This window comes from Camelina sativa, chromosome 13 (assembly GCF_030686135.1).
Source record: "Camelina sativa cultivar CO46 ecotype springtype chromosome 13, ASM3068613v1".
Lineage (NCBI taxonomy): Eukaryota > Viridiplantae > Streptophyta > Magnoliopsida > Brassicales > Brassicaceae > Camelina > Camelina sativa.
The window spans coordinates 12,947,113-12,960,772 of record NC_141892.1 but is presented as its reverse complement, the minus strand read 5'-3'; the positions used below and the strand labels follow the sequence as shown (position 1 = coordinate 12,960,772).

Below are 13,660 nucleotides of genomic sequence, written 5' to 3'. Positions count from 1 at the left end.
CAGATTTGAATCTCATTAACGGCAAAATAGTATTCCTAAGTATGAGGATGAATGTGGTGCATTTCTGCAACCTAAATAGGTAAAAAAACCTTGTATGAAAGAATCATTATTGTTCTGAAGCTCATCATGAACACGCACACACAGGTAAATTAGCTCATAACAATTTTCAAATTTTCATTCTTCTTAGAAGTACCTTAATAATCATGTTTCAAGACCAAAAATTAAACCCAAATTTCTTCCGAGCCTTCAATGTATACCAGAGATTAGGTTGTAGTTTGTTCCTTTGAGAGGAGGTTGAGAAATTACAGAGCCAGGATTGTCACTGGAGAAATCGTTCTCCTTTGAACTTCAGTCGGAGGCTTGGAAAAAACTTTTCTAAATAAACTAACAAAATGCTAACGTCGTAATAAAAAAAGATAGATATGATATATGAGAGTCTATTTTATTTCTTATTATAATAAAACATCCATAAAAATACTTTGCTTATGTTTTGCTTATATTTACATATGTTTTGCTTATTTTTTTGTTAATTTAGTTTTTCACATTATACAATGTATGTAAAATTTTATGTAATTGCAAAATTGTTATCAGTGAAATTAGTTGAAAATATTTAGTTATATATAATACTATTTTAGTTTTATGATGTTAGAAAATCAGTTAAATTAAATTTGAAGTAAATAACTTTTTTTTGAAGTAAATAAAAAATAAAGTGTATGTATATATATATATATATTTGTAATTTGTTTCTAAAGAAGTGTAGAGGCGTGTATACAAAAAAAAATTTAGTATCGAAGTCAAACCTTCATAATTATCGATAGAAATTTAACATTTCTAAAAATATAATTTTCTCCAAAAAAAATAGCAACAACATATTATAGTATTTATTTTTCATTTTTAATAATTTTAAATGGGATAAGATTATTTTATTTCTGAGATTTTCTAATTTTTGTTTTAAAAAAATATAATTTGTTTTTTAAAAATGAAAGAAAAATTATTTTTTAAAATTACTCGTTTTATTTTCAATATATCTATACTATTAAAGCAAAAGTATCCACAAGACTCAAATTGGACCATGACTTTGTTTTGGTACGTTTTTCATTAAAAATGATTAGAGAATCACTTAATTTAATTAAAAACCCTATAGTTCGATTTCAATAAATGACAAAAATACCCCTTGGTCGACAACTTAATTACCACCGGGTTAGGACGCAGATCATGTTTAACCTGACAATAGAACAAAACAAAAAACGCGGATCCGTTTGTAATCCAGGTTGATACTATTCGGGTTGTGTATTCAAATAATTCAATAATAGTTATTCACCCAACCAAACAGATTTATACTTATTAGGCAAACACTCGGACTTCCTTATTTTTTAAAGTATCTATACTATAACCATATATTTTTATTACCAAATATTTATGATTATTGCTTTATTTCCGAGATTGATCTTAACTGCTAATCTTTTAGTACAATCTCTTTAAAGGAATATTCGCCATTAAGTTATAATCTCATCTTACCAAATCGATTTTCTCTTCAAATATATTTATTATGTATTAAATCAACCATAATCTTACATAAATTAATTAAGGAAAACATATACATCATATTTAAATAAGTAAAACGTTTAAATACATAATAAATCAATTCTAAACTTCTGATTCTTTATAAATATTTTAGGAAAAAAAGAAAAAAACAAGCAAAGGAAATTACCATTAATATATGTGCATATTTTTTCTCACAGTTTTAGGAAATAATTTACAGAAGGAAATAAATTATATGTCAAAAAATGTGAGAAAAACACAAGATTTAGTTATGTTTTTACCCAAATTTTAGACCATAAAAATTGTCTAATAGTTAATTATTTAAAAGATAACAATTATGGAACATAAAAAATTTACGGGTAAGGACGAGATGAAACAGGACGGGACAGGACAAGACGGGGTGGAGCGAGATGTATTTGCCTTTCTAAAATAGTTACGTGTAGATTATATATGTGCAATACTCCAAACTAAAACCAAAAATCTAATATTTGAATTTAGCACCTTTAAGCATACCGCTACCTTTAAAAAACTGCAAAACGATCATTGTATATCTGTTACCGTGCAAAGGATTAAAGATGTCTAAACAACATACTTATCTAAATATGTTTGAACATTTACCATGTAAGTAAACCAAATATACTACTTAGCACTATTTAAAATTTTATAATTATAAAATGCACATAAACCCAAATATTTTATGTATTCAAAATATAAATAAACTAATTGCAACATGTCTCATCCCGTGCTGTAGCACAGGGTATCACCTAGTATACATTTTAATTGTCACGACTTTTTGTTTTATTTAGAGTCTTTGTTCCTCTTTTTAGTGATAGAGTATCCAGTCGGAATAACATGGTTTGTCCGGAGATTTGCAGCAACCATATGAGATTTTATCGGAATCACAAAAGATTATGTCATATCTTCAAAGTAAAGGGATATTTGAAATATGAACTCTCGAGATTTTCAGTTCTTTCTGTCCAAATCAAACCGTCATAATTATTTATAGAAATTTAACTTTTCTAAAAAATGTTAAATTTTCTTGAAACAAATATTTATAATAAATTTTAGTATTTATTTTCTATTAAAAAAAACTTAAATGGGATATGAATATTTGATTTCCGTTTTTTTTTTCTAATTTTCGTTCTAAAAAAAAAATTAAAGTGAAACAAATAGTCCATAGAAATTTAATATTTAAAAAAGAGGGATTTCTCAAAGAAATATTTGCAATATATTCTAGTATTTATTGAGCCTGTTCTTTTCCCTTTCATGCGACAAGCGACGACGACAACAAAAATACACTATTACGATGGCAAACAAAAATTCCAGCGAATCATTTAAAATTAACGCACTGATGAACACTGTGGCACACTGCCGATTATGCGGACGCTGCATGTTTCAGCCAGTGTAAAATCTTATATTTTCCTTGACTGTTACGGTGGAGTAGAAAAGCATCTTGGCCTTATATTTTGCTTGTCGGTGTCGCCAATGGAGCGAGTAAGAAACGAGCACGCCCATTATCTATTACTTTTAAAATTTAAATGTGATATAAAATTTAGATTTCTGATTTTTTTTATTAAAAAAAATGGGAAATATACAATTAATTATATATTATTTATCCATCTAAAGCAATTTCAAGTAAATAATAATTGTAAATTGTTAAAAAAAAAATCTTCCTAATCTTCCTTAATCTCTTTCTTTTTTGAAAAATATCTGAGATATGAAATCACGAATCCAATTAATATTTCTTCCTTCTTCTTTCTATCAATTTAAGAGGAAGAAGAAATATTAGTCACAAATATTTATGAAGAAATATTAGTCACAAATATTTATTTAAATATTAGTCATAAAAAATATTTAAATCTATTTGTAAATAGAAAGAAATCCAAGTTTTTAGAAAATTACCATTGTGAATAGAATCCACCATAGTTTTTCTGCAACTATAATCATTACAAAAAATATTATCAACAATATTATTTTAAAAAATTAAGGATTCGGGTTAGCAAAAATTAGTACCTGAATTTCATTATATTCAATTTTGTAGATCCACAATTATGATCAATGATCATCCATGAATTCAACTGAAACAAAAAATTATGTAATAGGTTACATATAAATATAATTATAATTGAAATCTATTTGTAAACAGAAAGAAATCCAAGTTTTAAGAAAATTACCATAAATTTGTTATGAATAGAATACACCATAATTTTTCTGCAACTATAATCATTACAAAAAAACATTAGCAACAATATTATTTTAAAAAATTAAGGTTTCCGATTTGCAAAAATTAATACCTGAATTTCATTATATTCAGTTTGGTAGCTCCACAATTATGATTTTAACAACCCGTCTCGTGGACCCCACTAGCCATCCGCTAGCTTGCCCCCATAGGCCTAAACTGGCCTTGCAGGGCATTGATCCTAACCCCTCACCGTGGACATCCAAATCCACCAGTAGGTTATTGGTGCGTCAGGCGTTCATCGAACTCTGGTCCCCACCCTTTAACAACCTTCCCACAAGACAAGATGCCACCAATTGACCTGCAGGGCCAGAGTGGAGCCTATAGGGACAAGCTAGCATAAGCTAGTGGGATCCACGGGACGGGTTGTCACAATGATCAATGATCATCCATGAATTCAAGTGAAACAAAAAAAAATGTATTAGGTTACATATAAAAGTTTATTTCAAATTACTAAACTACAAAACAAAATATAGAAAATAATACAGTATATATGTTTTAATAGATGGAGAAATCATAGACTTTATTGATCTTGCTTTCCAAACAACCACTACAAAAAAACAGCATAAAAACTAGAATCCGATGAATCATATAAAAGACCACGATTATATTACCAAAAGTTATCTTTGCTCATTTTCTTGTAGAAGAAAAAATCGTCGAATAAAAAAATGATCATGTTTAACCAAGAAAATAAAATTGAATAACAATCACCACCAAAAAAAAAACAAATAAACACAATTATTAATAGTACTTTACCGATTTGATTTGATTTTTTTTAATTGCTTCATCAACTTGTTCGTCCAATCTTGTTTTTGATATGCAAAAGAAAATACATGGTCCATGACAGGTACAAACACAATCAAATAGTACAAAATGAATAAAACTTTTGATATGATTCAACATAATAATTAAAAATTATAGCAGAATATAAATTAATCATGCAAAGCTCCTAATCATATGGATAGTACATCAACATGAAAAAAAAATCAAAATGATACAATAGTAAAGTTGATTCATTAGAACCAAAATAATACAAAAGAAAAATTATAGTCTCAAAACTATATTTTTAGCTTAATGAATATGACTTCTACTGTTTTGGCTGAGCCTCTATATATATAGCTTAGAAGGAAAATTGTCATAATTATCTTTACCTTTATAATATTTTTTAAAATAGAAATTTTCCTTAACGAATATTCGTAATATATTCTAATATTTATTTTCCATTTTTTTAAAAGAGATATTGCGTAAATATATTAGATTTCCGATTTTGTAAAAAAAACTTAGAAACCGGGTAAAAAGGTCCAGATCTGAATCTCATTAATAGCAAAATAGTAATTCTAAGTCTGAGCATGAATGTGATGCGTTTCTGCAATCTAAATAGGCGAAAAAAACTTATCCAAAAATATTTTAAGGGCAATTTTCATTAAGGATAAGAGAGGTCAATTTTAGTGAGATTGAATGTTAGCTCTTTCGACTACTCTTTTAATATATTAGATTTGTGGTTTATTTTTAGTAAAAATTGGTATTCGTATAAAATTTGGCTAATTTTTTTTTTAGGACAATTTTGATGAAAATTTATTCAGTACTAAAATACAAAGAATCAAAACTTGAAAATAAAACGAACCAATAATGATAACTATTTGGATTGCTCGGGGTAATATTATGAACCGAACCAAAAACGGAAGATTCTTTTTTCTTTTTGGTAAAATACCAAAACCGAAGTTATATAAAAAAGAGCGATCAAAATGTACCAGAAGCGAATCGGGAAAATATATACATACAGTATATTATTAGTCAGTTCAGTTTGGTTTGAATAATTTGTCCAAGACTAGTCTTACAAGTTACAAGGTAAATGAAATTGTGTAAAAAAAAGAAAAAGTCTTTTATAGTTCAAAGTTCAAACACAATAATATTCAACAAGAAGAAAAAAAATACAAAATACAAGATTCATAAACAATTAAAAACGAGGAATATTGGAAATCCATCCATCTTGGTCGATGAAATTAGAGACAGAGAATCGTCGTTTAGTGTCAAAAGAATGACGTTTGTCAATCCAAGGAACTCTTCCAGATATATCCGATCCTGGTCCTTTACATTCAACTTCTGCATACGTTAAACTCGATCTAAACAAAAAAAAAAAAATTAATATATAGTTTGCATATATCATCATCACATAAAATTAAATGGAATGTTATAGATGTGCTTACATGTGGCCACCTTGGTGCCAAGGGAACCAACCCTTGGGGTGGACGACAGAAGAGAGATCGGTTTGGATGAAAATGACTCGGCTGAATGGACCATAGGCTCGTCCAAGATAGACACTGGTGCTACCTGATACACTACCACGTAGGAACACGAACCCACTTGGGTCCAACTCACTTTGTCTTCCTTGTGCCGTTATGTACCCAACCGCCACTTGTGATGCCAATGCTCCTGCCGTTGCGTTTATTTGACAGTCCTGTCAATCGATCAAACATTATATATGTTCTTTACTTAAAATGTATATACTGTTTCACATACATCTTCTTAATCTTTGGTCTCAAAATCATCAACTTGTTGAATCGTAAATTTTTAACAAAGTTTTTTCTTTTCTTTTGAATGACTGATCATATTACTGTTTCTAGAACAGCAAGTTGACTTTACTACAGGGTGCAGCTGTGCCGCCTTTCTAGGGCGTTTGCTAATTAAAAAAAAGGTCTTTAAAATGTCAATGTAACAGTTTCTTTTGTGTAAATAGTGATCAAGTACGGTTTCCGTGTTTGCCATTGAAATCCAAGTGTATAATATAGAGAGATATTATGTAAACATACCTCGTAAATAGATTGGCCATTTCCAAAAATGAAATCCATAGCACCTTCGATGTAACAATTTTTGAAATGATGTTTTCCTTGATTATCCCACACTGTGTCTTGTAACCCCAAGAAATCGCAGTTGTAAAACGCAGATTTATCGCCATAAACCGAAACGGCTACTGCTGGCTTTATTTCCCAACTCATACTGTTTGCTGTAGTAGTAAGACTATTCAAACGATTGTACGTATTCTGCCACCAACCATATAAAAATGTATCAGTACTAAATACTAAATTATATTGTTACGTCAGAAAAAAAAAAGTATAGTATATAGTCAAAAGATAATGTGGTGCTCCGTTCCGTTACGTACCATGATTGATAAGTTTCGGACGACAACATGGGGTGGATACGAAGTGAAAGTTGAGCTGACGTCAGTTGCTTCGTGACCGTTGTACGTGATGGTCGTGACTCTTTGTCCCTCTCCTTCTACTATTATGCACGGTTTGTTGTATGGTATTATCACTTTCTCTCTGTTTTATACATTTAATTATCATACACAGCTATATTATATATATTAGTCGTTAAATTGATTGAATGACGGATTAATTAATGACGACCAGATTTGATGTAGTTCCTAACTTCTTACAAACGTCTTGATAATCTTTACATCAAAACAATACAAATTCAATATTAATGGGAAAATTCATCAAAGTTTAATTAGGGTTTATTATGTTTTGAATATATATATTAACAATACCCTAAGAAAATGAAAACCTAGACAAATATTTAGATAAAGAATATTTTTATATGTAGAATTATGGAGAAGCCTAAGCTGAAGTCAAGTGTTACTAGGTCATCGTTTCTACACCAAAAACAGTAATTTCTTACTTTCAAAACAAATCAAACGCTAGAAAATTGTGGTCGATCGAGAACGTTGCGTTCTAAAATTGGATTTAAAAAATATATATAATAACAGTAGTGAGTAGGTCTTTACTTACACGTAAACACCTCGTTTAACTTTGATTTTGATCCATAGAGAATTCCATTCACCAACCGAATCAATGGCAGCTTGAACCGTACGGAACTTACCTACACGGCCGGTTTGGTCGACGACGATAGTGTTCACGACTTTGTTGCCACAAGTCTGATCAAGGGCTGTCAACGATCCGACACAAGAACTCAGAAGCAAAGCGATGAAGATGAACAAACAAGACATGTTTATTTATCTATGTTATATCTGAAAAGAAAAACAAGATGACGAAGTAGGAGAAGATAAAAGAAAGGAGGCAACGGAGAATGGAAAGTTAGTGTAATTATGGTGGGGGTTGAAATATTCTGCTTTAAAAAGATTACGCTAATTTTCCTAATTAATATAGAGTATATTTTTTGGATCAAAACTTGCTATATTATACTACCCAAAATGCTAGATTACTTGAATTTAGGCCTACTCGAACGGCTTGACTCTATTTTGTTTATAGGAACTTCAGTTAACATGATGAAATTACGTGTGCCTTGTGTATAAAATAAAAAATTAACCTACCGTTCAGCTAAAATAAATCTTATTTGAGGATTCTTATTATATATAGATCTCTCAAAGTAGCATAGAAAATGTAGGTAAATTATAAACTTATTACTATGTTCCTCTCGTAATCGATTAATGTGGTTTAATTCATTAAATTTGTTGGAAAAAAATATAACAAAGCACCTGGTTGTGATGGTTTCACATCCGAATTTTATAAAACAGCCCGGGGGATCTTGGGAGTTGATGTCATTACCTCTATCACCCATTTCTTCTACTCCTCTTTTCTGCCAGCTTCAACAAATGCAACAATCTTGACTTTGAACCCAAAGAAGCCAGGTGCCTCTTCTATAAAGGACTATCGACATATATCTTGTCTGAACACTATTTACAAAGTAGTCTCCAAACTCCTAGTTTCAAGATTAAAACCAGTCTTACCGACCTTATCCTCCTCTCCAACCAAACTGCTTTTGTACAAGACCGCCTCCTATTGGAGAATACCATCCTTGCTGCTGAAATAGTAAATGGTTATCGCAATGCCCAAGGTCCAAAGCGGATTGTGATCAAAGTAGATATAGCTAAAGCCTTCGATACACTTTCCTGGGAGTTTCTATTCAACTGTGATGAGACCATGCACAGCTCAACCAATCCACATGAATCTGAGGAGCAGCTTGAACCTGAAGAACTATTCGAGGAGCAGCTTATACCAGAAGAAGCATTTGAGGAAGCATTTATCGTTCTGGCGGGTTCTCTAACAAGGTCAAAATCCAAGAGATTCAACCAAGCCATAAATGGACTACTTAGGGAGCTGAACAAGAAGCAAGAAGACATGTCTCAAACCACCTTAATGATGATCACATCTTAGGGTGTTCGATGAACGGTTAAATGTTGCTTATGCACTCTTTTTCCATTGTCAAGTTTTGTCCCATTGGGTTTTCTTGAAAATGTTTTTAATGAGGCTTAAGTGACACTTTCAAATCCCCTTTGTCACCCCATTTCGTGGTCCAAGGTCCATCTCTTTTCCTTGGCCCATTTTTCTTTATGTTTTGTTCAAACTTTGCTTTTAATGTTTTTGTATTTTCCAAGACATTTTGCATGAGCTTGCATGAGTGTGGACTTGTGCATGTTCTTGCATGAGTTTGGGCTTGTGCATGCTCTTGCATGTCTTCCCTCCCTCCCCTCTTCTCCGTCGTCCTCCCTCTCCTATTTAAACACAATTTATTTCTCATTTGCTACTCATCAAACATTTTCATCAAAAACTTATTTTCTACTTGTTTGATCTGAGTAGTGTGTAATATCTTCTCAAGTTGTTTACTTCTTAGTGCGTCATATCTAAGTTGTATTCAAGCCTGTAGTCTAAGAGATTTTCATCTCTCTTGGAAGTACAATTCGTTTCCCCTTTCAATTCGCTGCATCCATTCCCTTCACCTTCATCGCCATTCATCTATCAATTCCGCTGCATCACCAAAGTTCAATCCATTGTTCATCATCATTTCTTCCATTCCACTCCAAAACCTTGAAAAATGTGTCCTTGGGAATAGATCCTCATCCAAGAGTCTATCAAACTGTCTTGAGGGATTAGAGATTGATGGCCAATACATAAGATGGCTCCAAGCTTCTATCTTCACAACAAACTTCACAATTGGTTATAATGACACAGTTTAAGGGTATTTTAAAGGAAAAATAGGGTTCAGGCAGGGTGACCCATTATCTCCTTACTTATTTGTCATTGCTATGAACAACCTCTCTCTAATGTTGAGTAAGGCTGCGGAAGAAGGAAAGTTCTAGTATCATCACAATTGCGATACAACTAAACTTACTCACCTTTTATTTGCGGATGATCTGCTCATTTTCTTGGACGGTTCACTAGGCTCAGTTCAGAATTTAAATTCAAGTCCTTCAGGAGTTTGAGGAGCGATCAGGCCTTGCCATTAATATTCAAAAGTCATCTTTCTATGGTGGTGGACTATTAGAAGATGAAATCAGTTTAATCAGCTCCACGACGGGACTCCCTCCCAATTTGATACCTAGGAGTCCCTCTCTGCACCAAAAAACTCACCATTCAGAACTGCGTACCACTACTCCAGCAGATTAAAGGGAATTTAAACAATTGGTGTACAAAATCCTTATCTTTTGCAAGCCGGCTATTACTCATAAATATTGTAATAGCAGGAATCTCTAACTTCTGATGCTCTACTTTTGTCCTCCCAAAGTTGTGTATTCGCAAGATAAACTCCATGTGTAGCACTTTCCTATGGAAAGGAACATCAGACAGTCAACATACAACAAGAGTGTCTTGGGAGACAGTAACAAAAAAAAAAAAGATCAAGGAGGCTTGGGTATAAGAGATCTGACTTACTGGAATAAACCTTGTATTATCAGGTTGATCTGGCTCTTGTTTTTTTAGATCAGGCTCGGTTTGGGTAGCTTGGTATAGGTTTCATTTCTTATGGGGCTCGCTGAGCAATTTCTGGACCATGAAACAAAGACCACACTACTCATGGTTAGCAAATAAGCTCCTGAAGCTGAAAGACTTAGCATATAACAAGATAAAAATGTGAGTGGGAAATGGGCTCACATGCAGGTTTTGGTCAGACAACTAGTCCCCGTTTGAGAGACTCTCGAACTTCATTTCCACTCCCAGGCACTCAAGGCTAGGGATCTCTGAACAAGCGACTCTTCGCCAACTCTGTCGGGAAGGGAGATGGCTTCTTCATAGTCCCAGATCTGATAATCAAGTCTCTCTTCACATATTTCTTACAACTTTGACTCTATCATATGCAGAAGACTATTATGAATGGGAGCTTGATGGTTCACGGCAACACCGATTCTCAACCGGCCAAGTCTATGGCTTTCTGCGAGAACAGTCACCTCTGGTACCATGGAGAGGAGCCGTTTAAATCAAAGGAATGATACCAAGGCATAGCTTCCTTACCTGGTTAATGGTCCTAAATAGATGCCCTACTAGAGATCGGATACTTTTTTGGGAATTCAGACCGATCCACTATGCCTACTCTGCAACACATTTCCGGAGAGGCGAGACCATCTGTTCTTCCAATGTCCATTCACTTGTTCAGTTTGGACATCGATCACGACCAAATACAGACTACAACCGCTCCGATCTTGGGATGCAATTGTTGGACAAATGAGCTTGTTAAGAGGACCCAAGGGACAAAAAATATTGACTCTTCTGGTATGGCAAGGACCATTATATGCTCTGTGGGAGGAGGGAAACAATCGCCTTCATCGCAAAATCTTCAGATCTGCTGACTCCATCCTCCGACTGATAGACTCCACCATGAGGAACCGAATAGCATCCTATTGAGATACAAACTCTTCCATGGCTTCTTCGATGCTCCTCTTTTGGTTCTCTTCGACGTAGTCTCTTCACTCCATCACTGATGACGATTACTACTATATCGCCTAGGGCTACCTACTATGTAGATTCAAATTCAAGATCTTACTACAATGTGTTTCAATTGTTGGACTTAAGCCCTTTCAAAAATTCTAAAACTGGGCTTTTGCAATCTTTTTTCTTTTCTTTTTCGAAATTAATAGAAAGCCTTTTTCAAAAAAAAAGAATATATATATATATATATATATATATATATATATATAGTATGAAATTTAATATAGATCTTGCAATCATCTAATCTGAGACTGAACTGTTCACAGAGTGTCTTAACATCAACAGTCGTTGGCTAAAGAAACTTTTTAAGCAATCAACAACACTTATGATATCTAGATAATTTAACTTGAGATCAGAATCAATATATATGGCCAAAATAGATTCAATTATATATGAAGAAGAACAAAATCAGTTTCCAATTAATCTAACAACCAAAAAACCCTTTGAACCCCAAAACCTGGTTTAATAATCTATTCAGAGATGGTGGAACATGGACAAACAAATCGATGATGAAGAGAAAGGGGTACATAAATATTCTCAAAAAAAAAAAATATTCTCAAAAATAACGTTCAAGAGTAGAGATTGTCTCGGCTCACAACTATCAATCAAGGTGGAAGTTAACTGATTTCTAGTTAGAAATACTTACCTTAGGTTTTGTTATGCTATTATATTGAGTGTTGCTTGTATTTGTATGTTCATTGATAACTACGTAGACGTCACGTAGTCTTTGATTCAAGTTAATAAAATAAGATGTTTTAAGAAAAAGACTAAGATGTTTTAGTTCAGTCCATTGTCTATATGTCTTACCACCACTCGCTACGCTGTAATAAACAAAATATTAATCAAATCACACACATGGCAGTATATATCTATCTTTCGATGCTCCTACGTACAACTATTAGTATAAGGTTTGAAATATATGATTACATACTAATGGAAAAGAAAATCATGTGCTATTAACAGGGGGAGTACACTTACCGCGTAAAAAAAAATATATATATATATGTTGCTAAACAGATCTATTTGCCTACAAAATAAAAATAAAAATAAAAAAGATTTAAATTTCCCTAAAACAATGGTAACAACTATTAAAAAAATAAATGATTGACTTTTTTATAATTGGTTATAGATTTCATATATATATATTTTGATATGGATATAAATTATAAATAATTAATTTTGAATATATTAAGTTTTCCAAATATTTTTCTAAATTAAATATTAAACTAATGATTTTTTCCTTAAATTTAATTAGAACACACCGTCACTATAAAAAAAATATAAAGCCAACAAGATTACAAAATAAAATTTAAATATTATAAGAAAAATGAAATTATTTCTATTAAGAATTCCTTGAATTTATTTAATTATTGAAACTTTATAAAATAATAAGAGATTTCCGCAATTAATAACATACAAAAAATGTAACTTATTATTTAACAAGATTTCCATAACAAATGAATCTAATTAATTTCGAATAGTATTTATGAAAATAACTTAACTTAACTTTAAATAGATGATTTATTTTAAGAAATCTTGAAATAAAATCAGTAATTATTTACCAAATTTCTAAAATTTAGGGATTATTTCTAAAACTAACCTTATATATTTACTCTCATCGGTTTAATAGGAAAATCTAGACAATTAATTCAAAATCCAAATCTAATTATCCATATAGATTCAAACATATTATATATGCATTAACTGAAAACTAAATCAGATTTTAAAAGATTTTATATAGATTTTTTAGTTTTAAACGTAAAGATAAAAATGTTTACTCTCTCGAACTTATAAATAGAGTAATCGACCTAACATTCACATATCATATACACCACTCTAGCACTATTTTTGTTTGTATCTCTTTGTTTCTGCAAAAAAAAAAAGTGTCTCTGTATTAAGTTTATGATTTATGATTTTATGTCCATTTTATGATTTATGATTCTTATGATTTGTTAAATTTAGAATTTTCTGTTGTGTATATAAGCATATACAAATCAAGATCTTTTTCGAAAGCATACATTTTTCTACCTAGAGTGTATATAAGGGAGGATTGTGGTATGAACGGGTGTTCATCCAATTGACATAGCATCTGCAAATAGCATCTGCAAAACAAGAAAATTACATTTGATTGCTTAAAAAAAGTCCACATTTTTTATATGAA

At 31.6% G+C, this 13,660-nt stretch overlaps 1 protein-coding gene across 1 annotated transcript; it reads right to left on the bottom strand.

Moving 5' to 3' along the window:
* Positions 1–5,644: 5,644 nt before the first annotated feature.
* Positions 5,645–8,412, bottom strand: LOC104736702 (putative pectinesterase 52). The gene is made up of 5 exons (XM_010456739.3): positions 7,570–8,412; positions 6,942–7,101; positions 6,592–6,822; positions 5,989–6,239; positions 5,645–5,904 (listed from the first exon to the last, which is right to left on the bottom strand). The coding sequence occupies exons 1-5, from the start codon at positions 7,785–7,787 to the stop codon at positions 5,739–5,741; spliced, it is 1,026 nt and encodes a 341-aa protein (XP_010455041.2). The 5' UTR covers positions 7,788–8,412; the 3' UTR covers positions 5,645–5,738.
* Between the last annotated feature and the right edge of the window lie 5,248 nt (positions 8,413–13,660).

Bases quoted from the DNA above. Each gene is read 5' to 3' on its own strand.
- LOC104736702 (XM_010456739.3), bottom strand. From the start codon at position 7,787: ATGTCTTGTTTGTTCATCTTCATCGCTTTGCTTCTGAGTTCTTGTGTC. The intron at 7,102-7,569 runs GTAAGTAAAGAC...TGTATAAAACAG, and splicing joins GTTAAACGAGGTGTTTACGT to AGAGAAAGTGATAATACCAT. The intron at 6,240-6,591 runs GTATGTTTACAT...ATCGATTGACAG, and splicing joins ATGGCCAATCTATTTACGAG to GACTGTCAAATAAACGCAAC.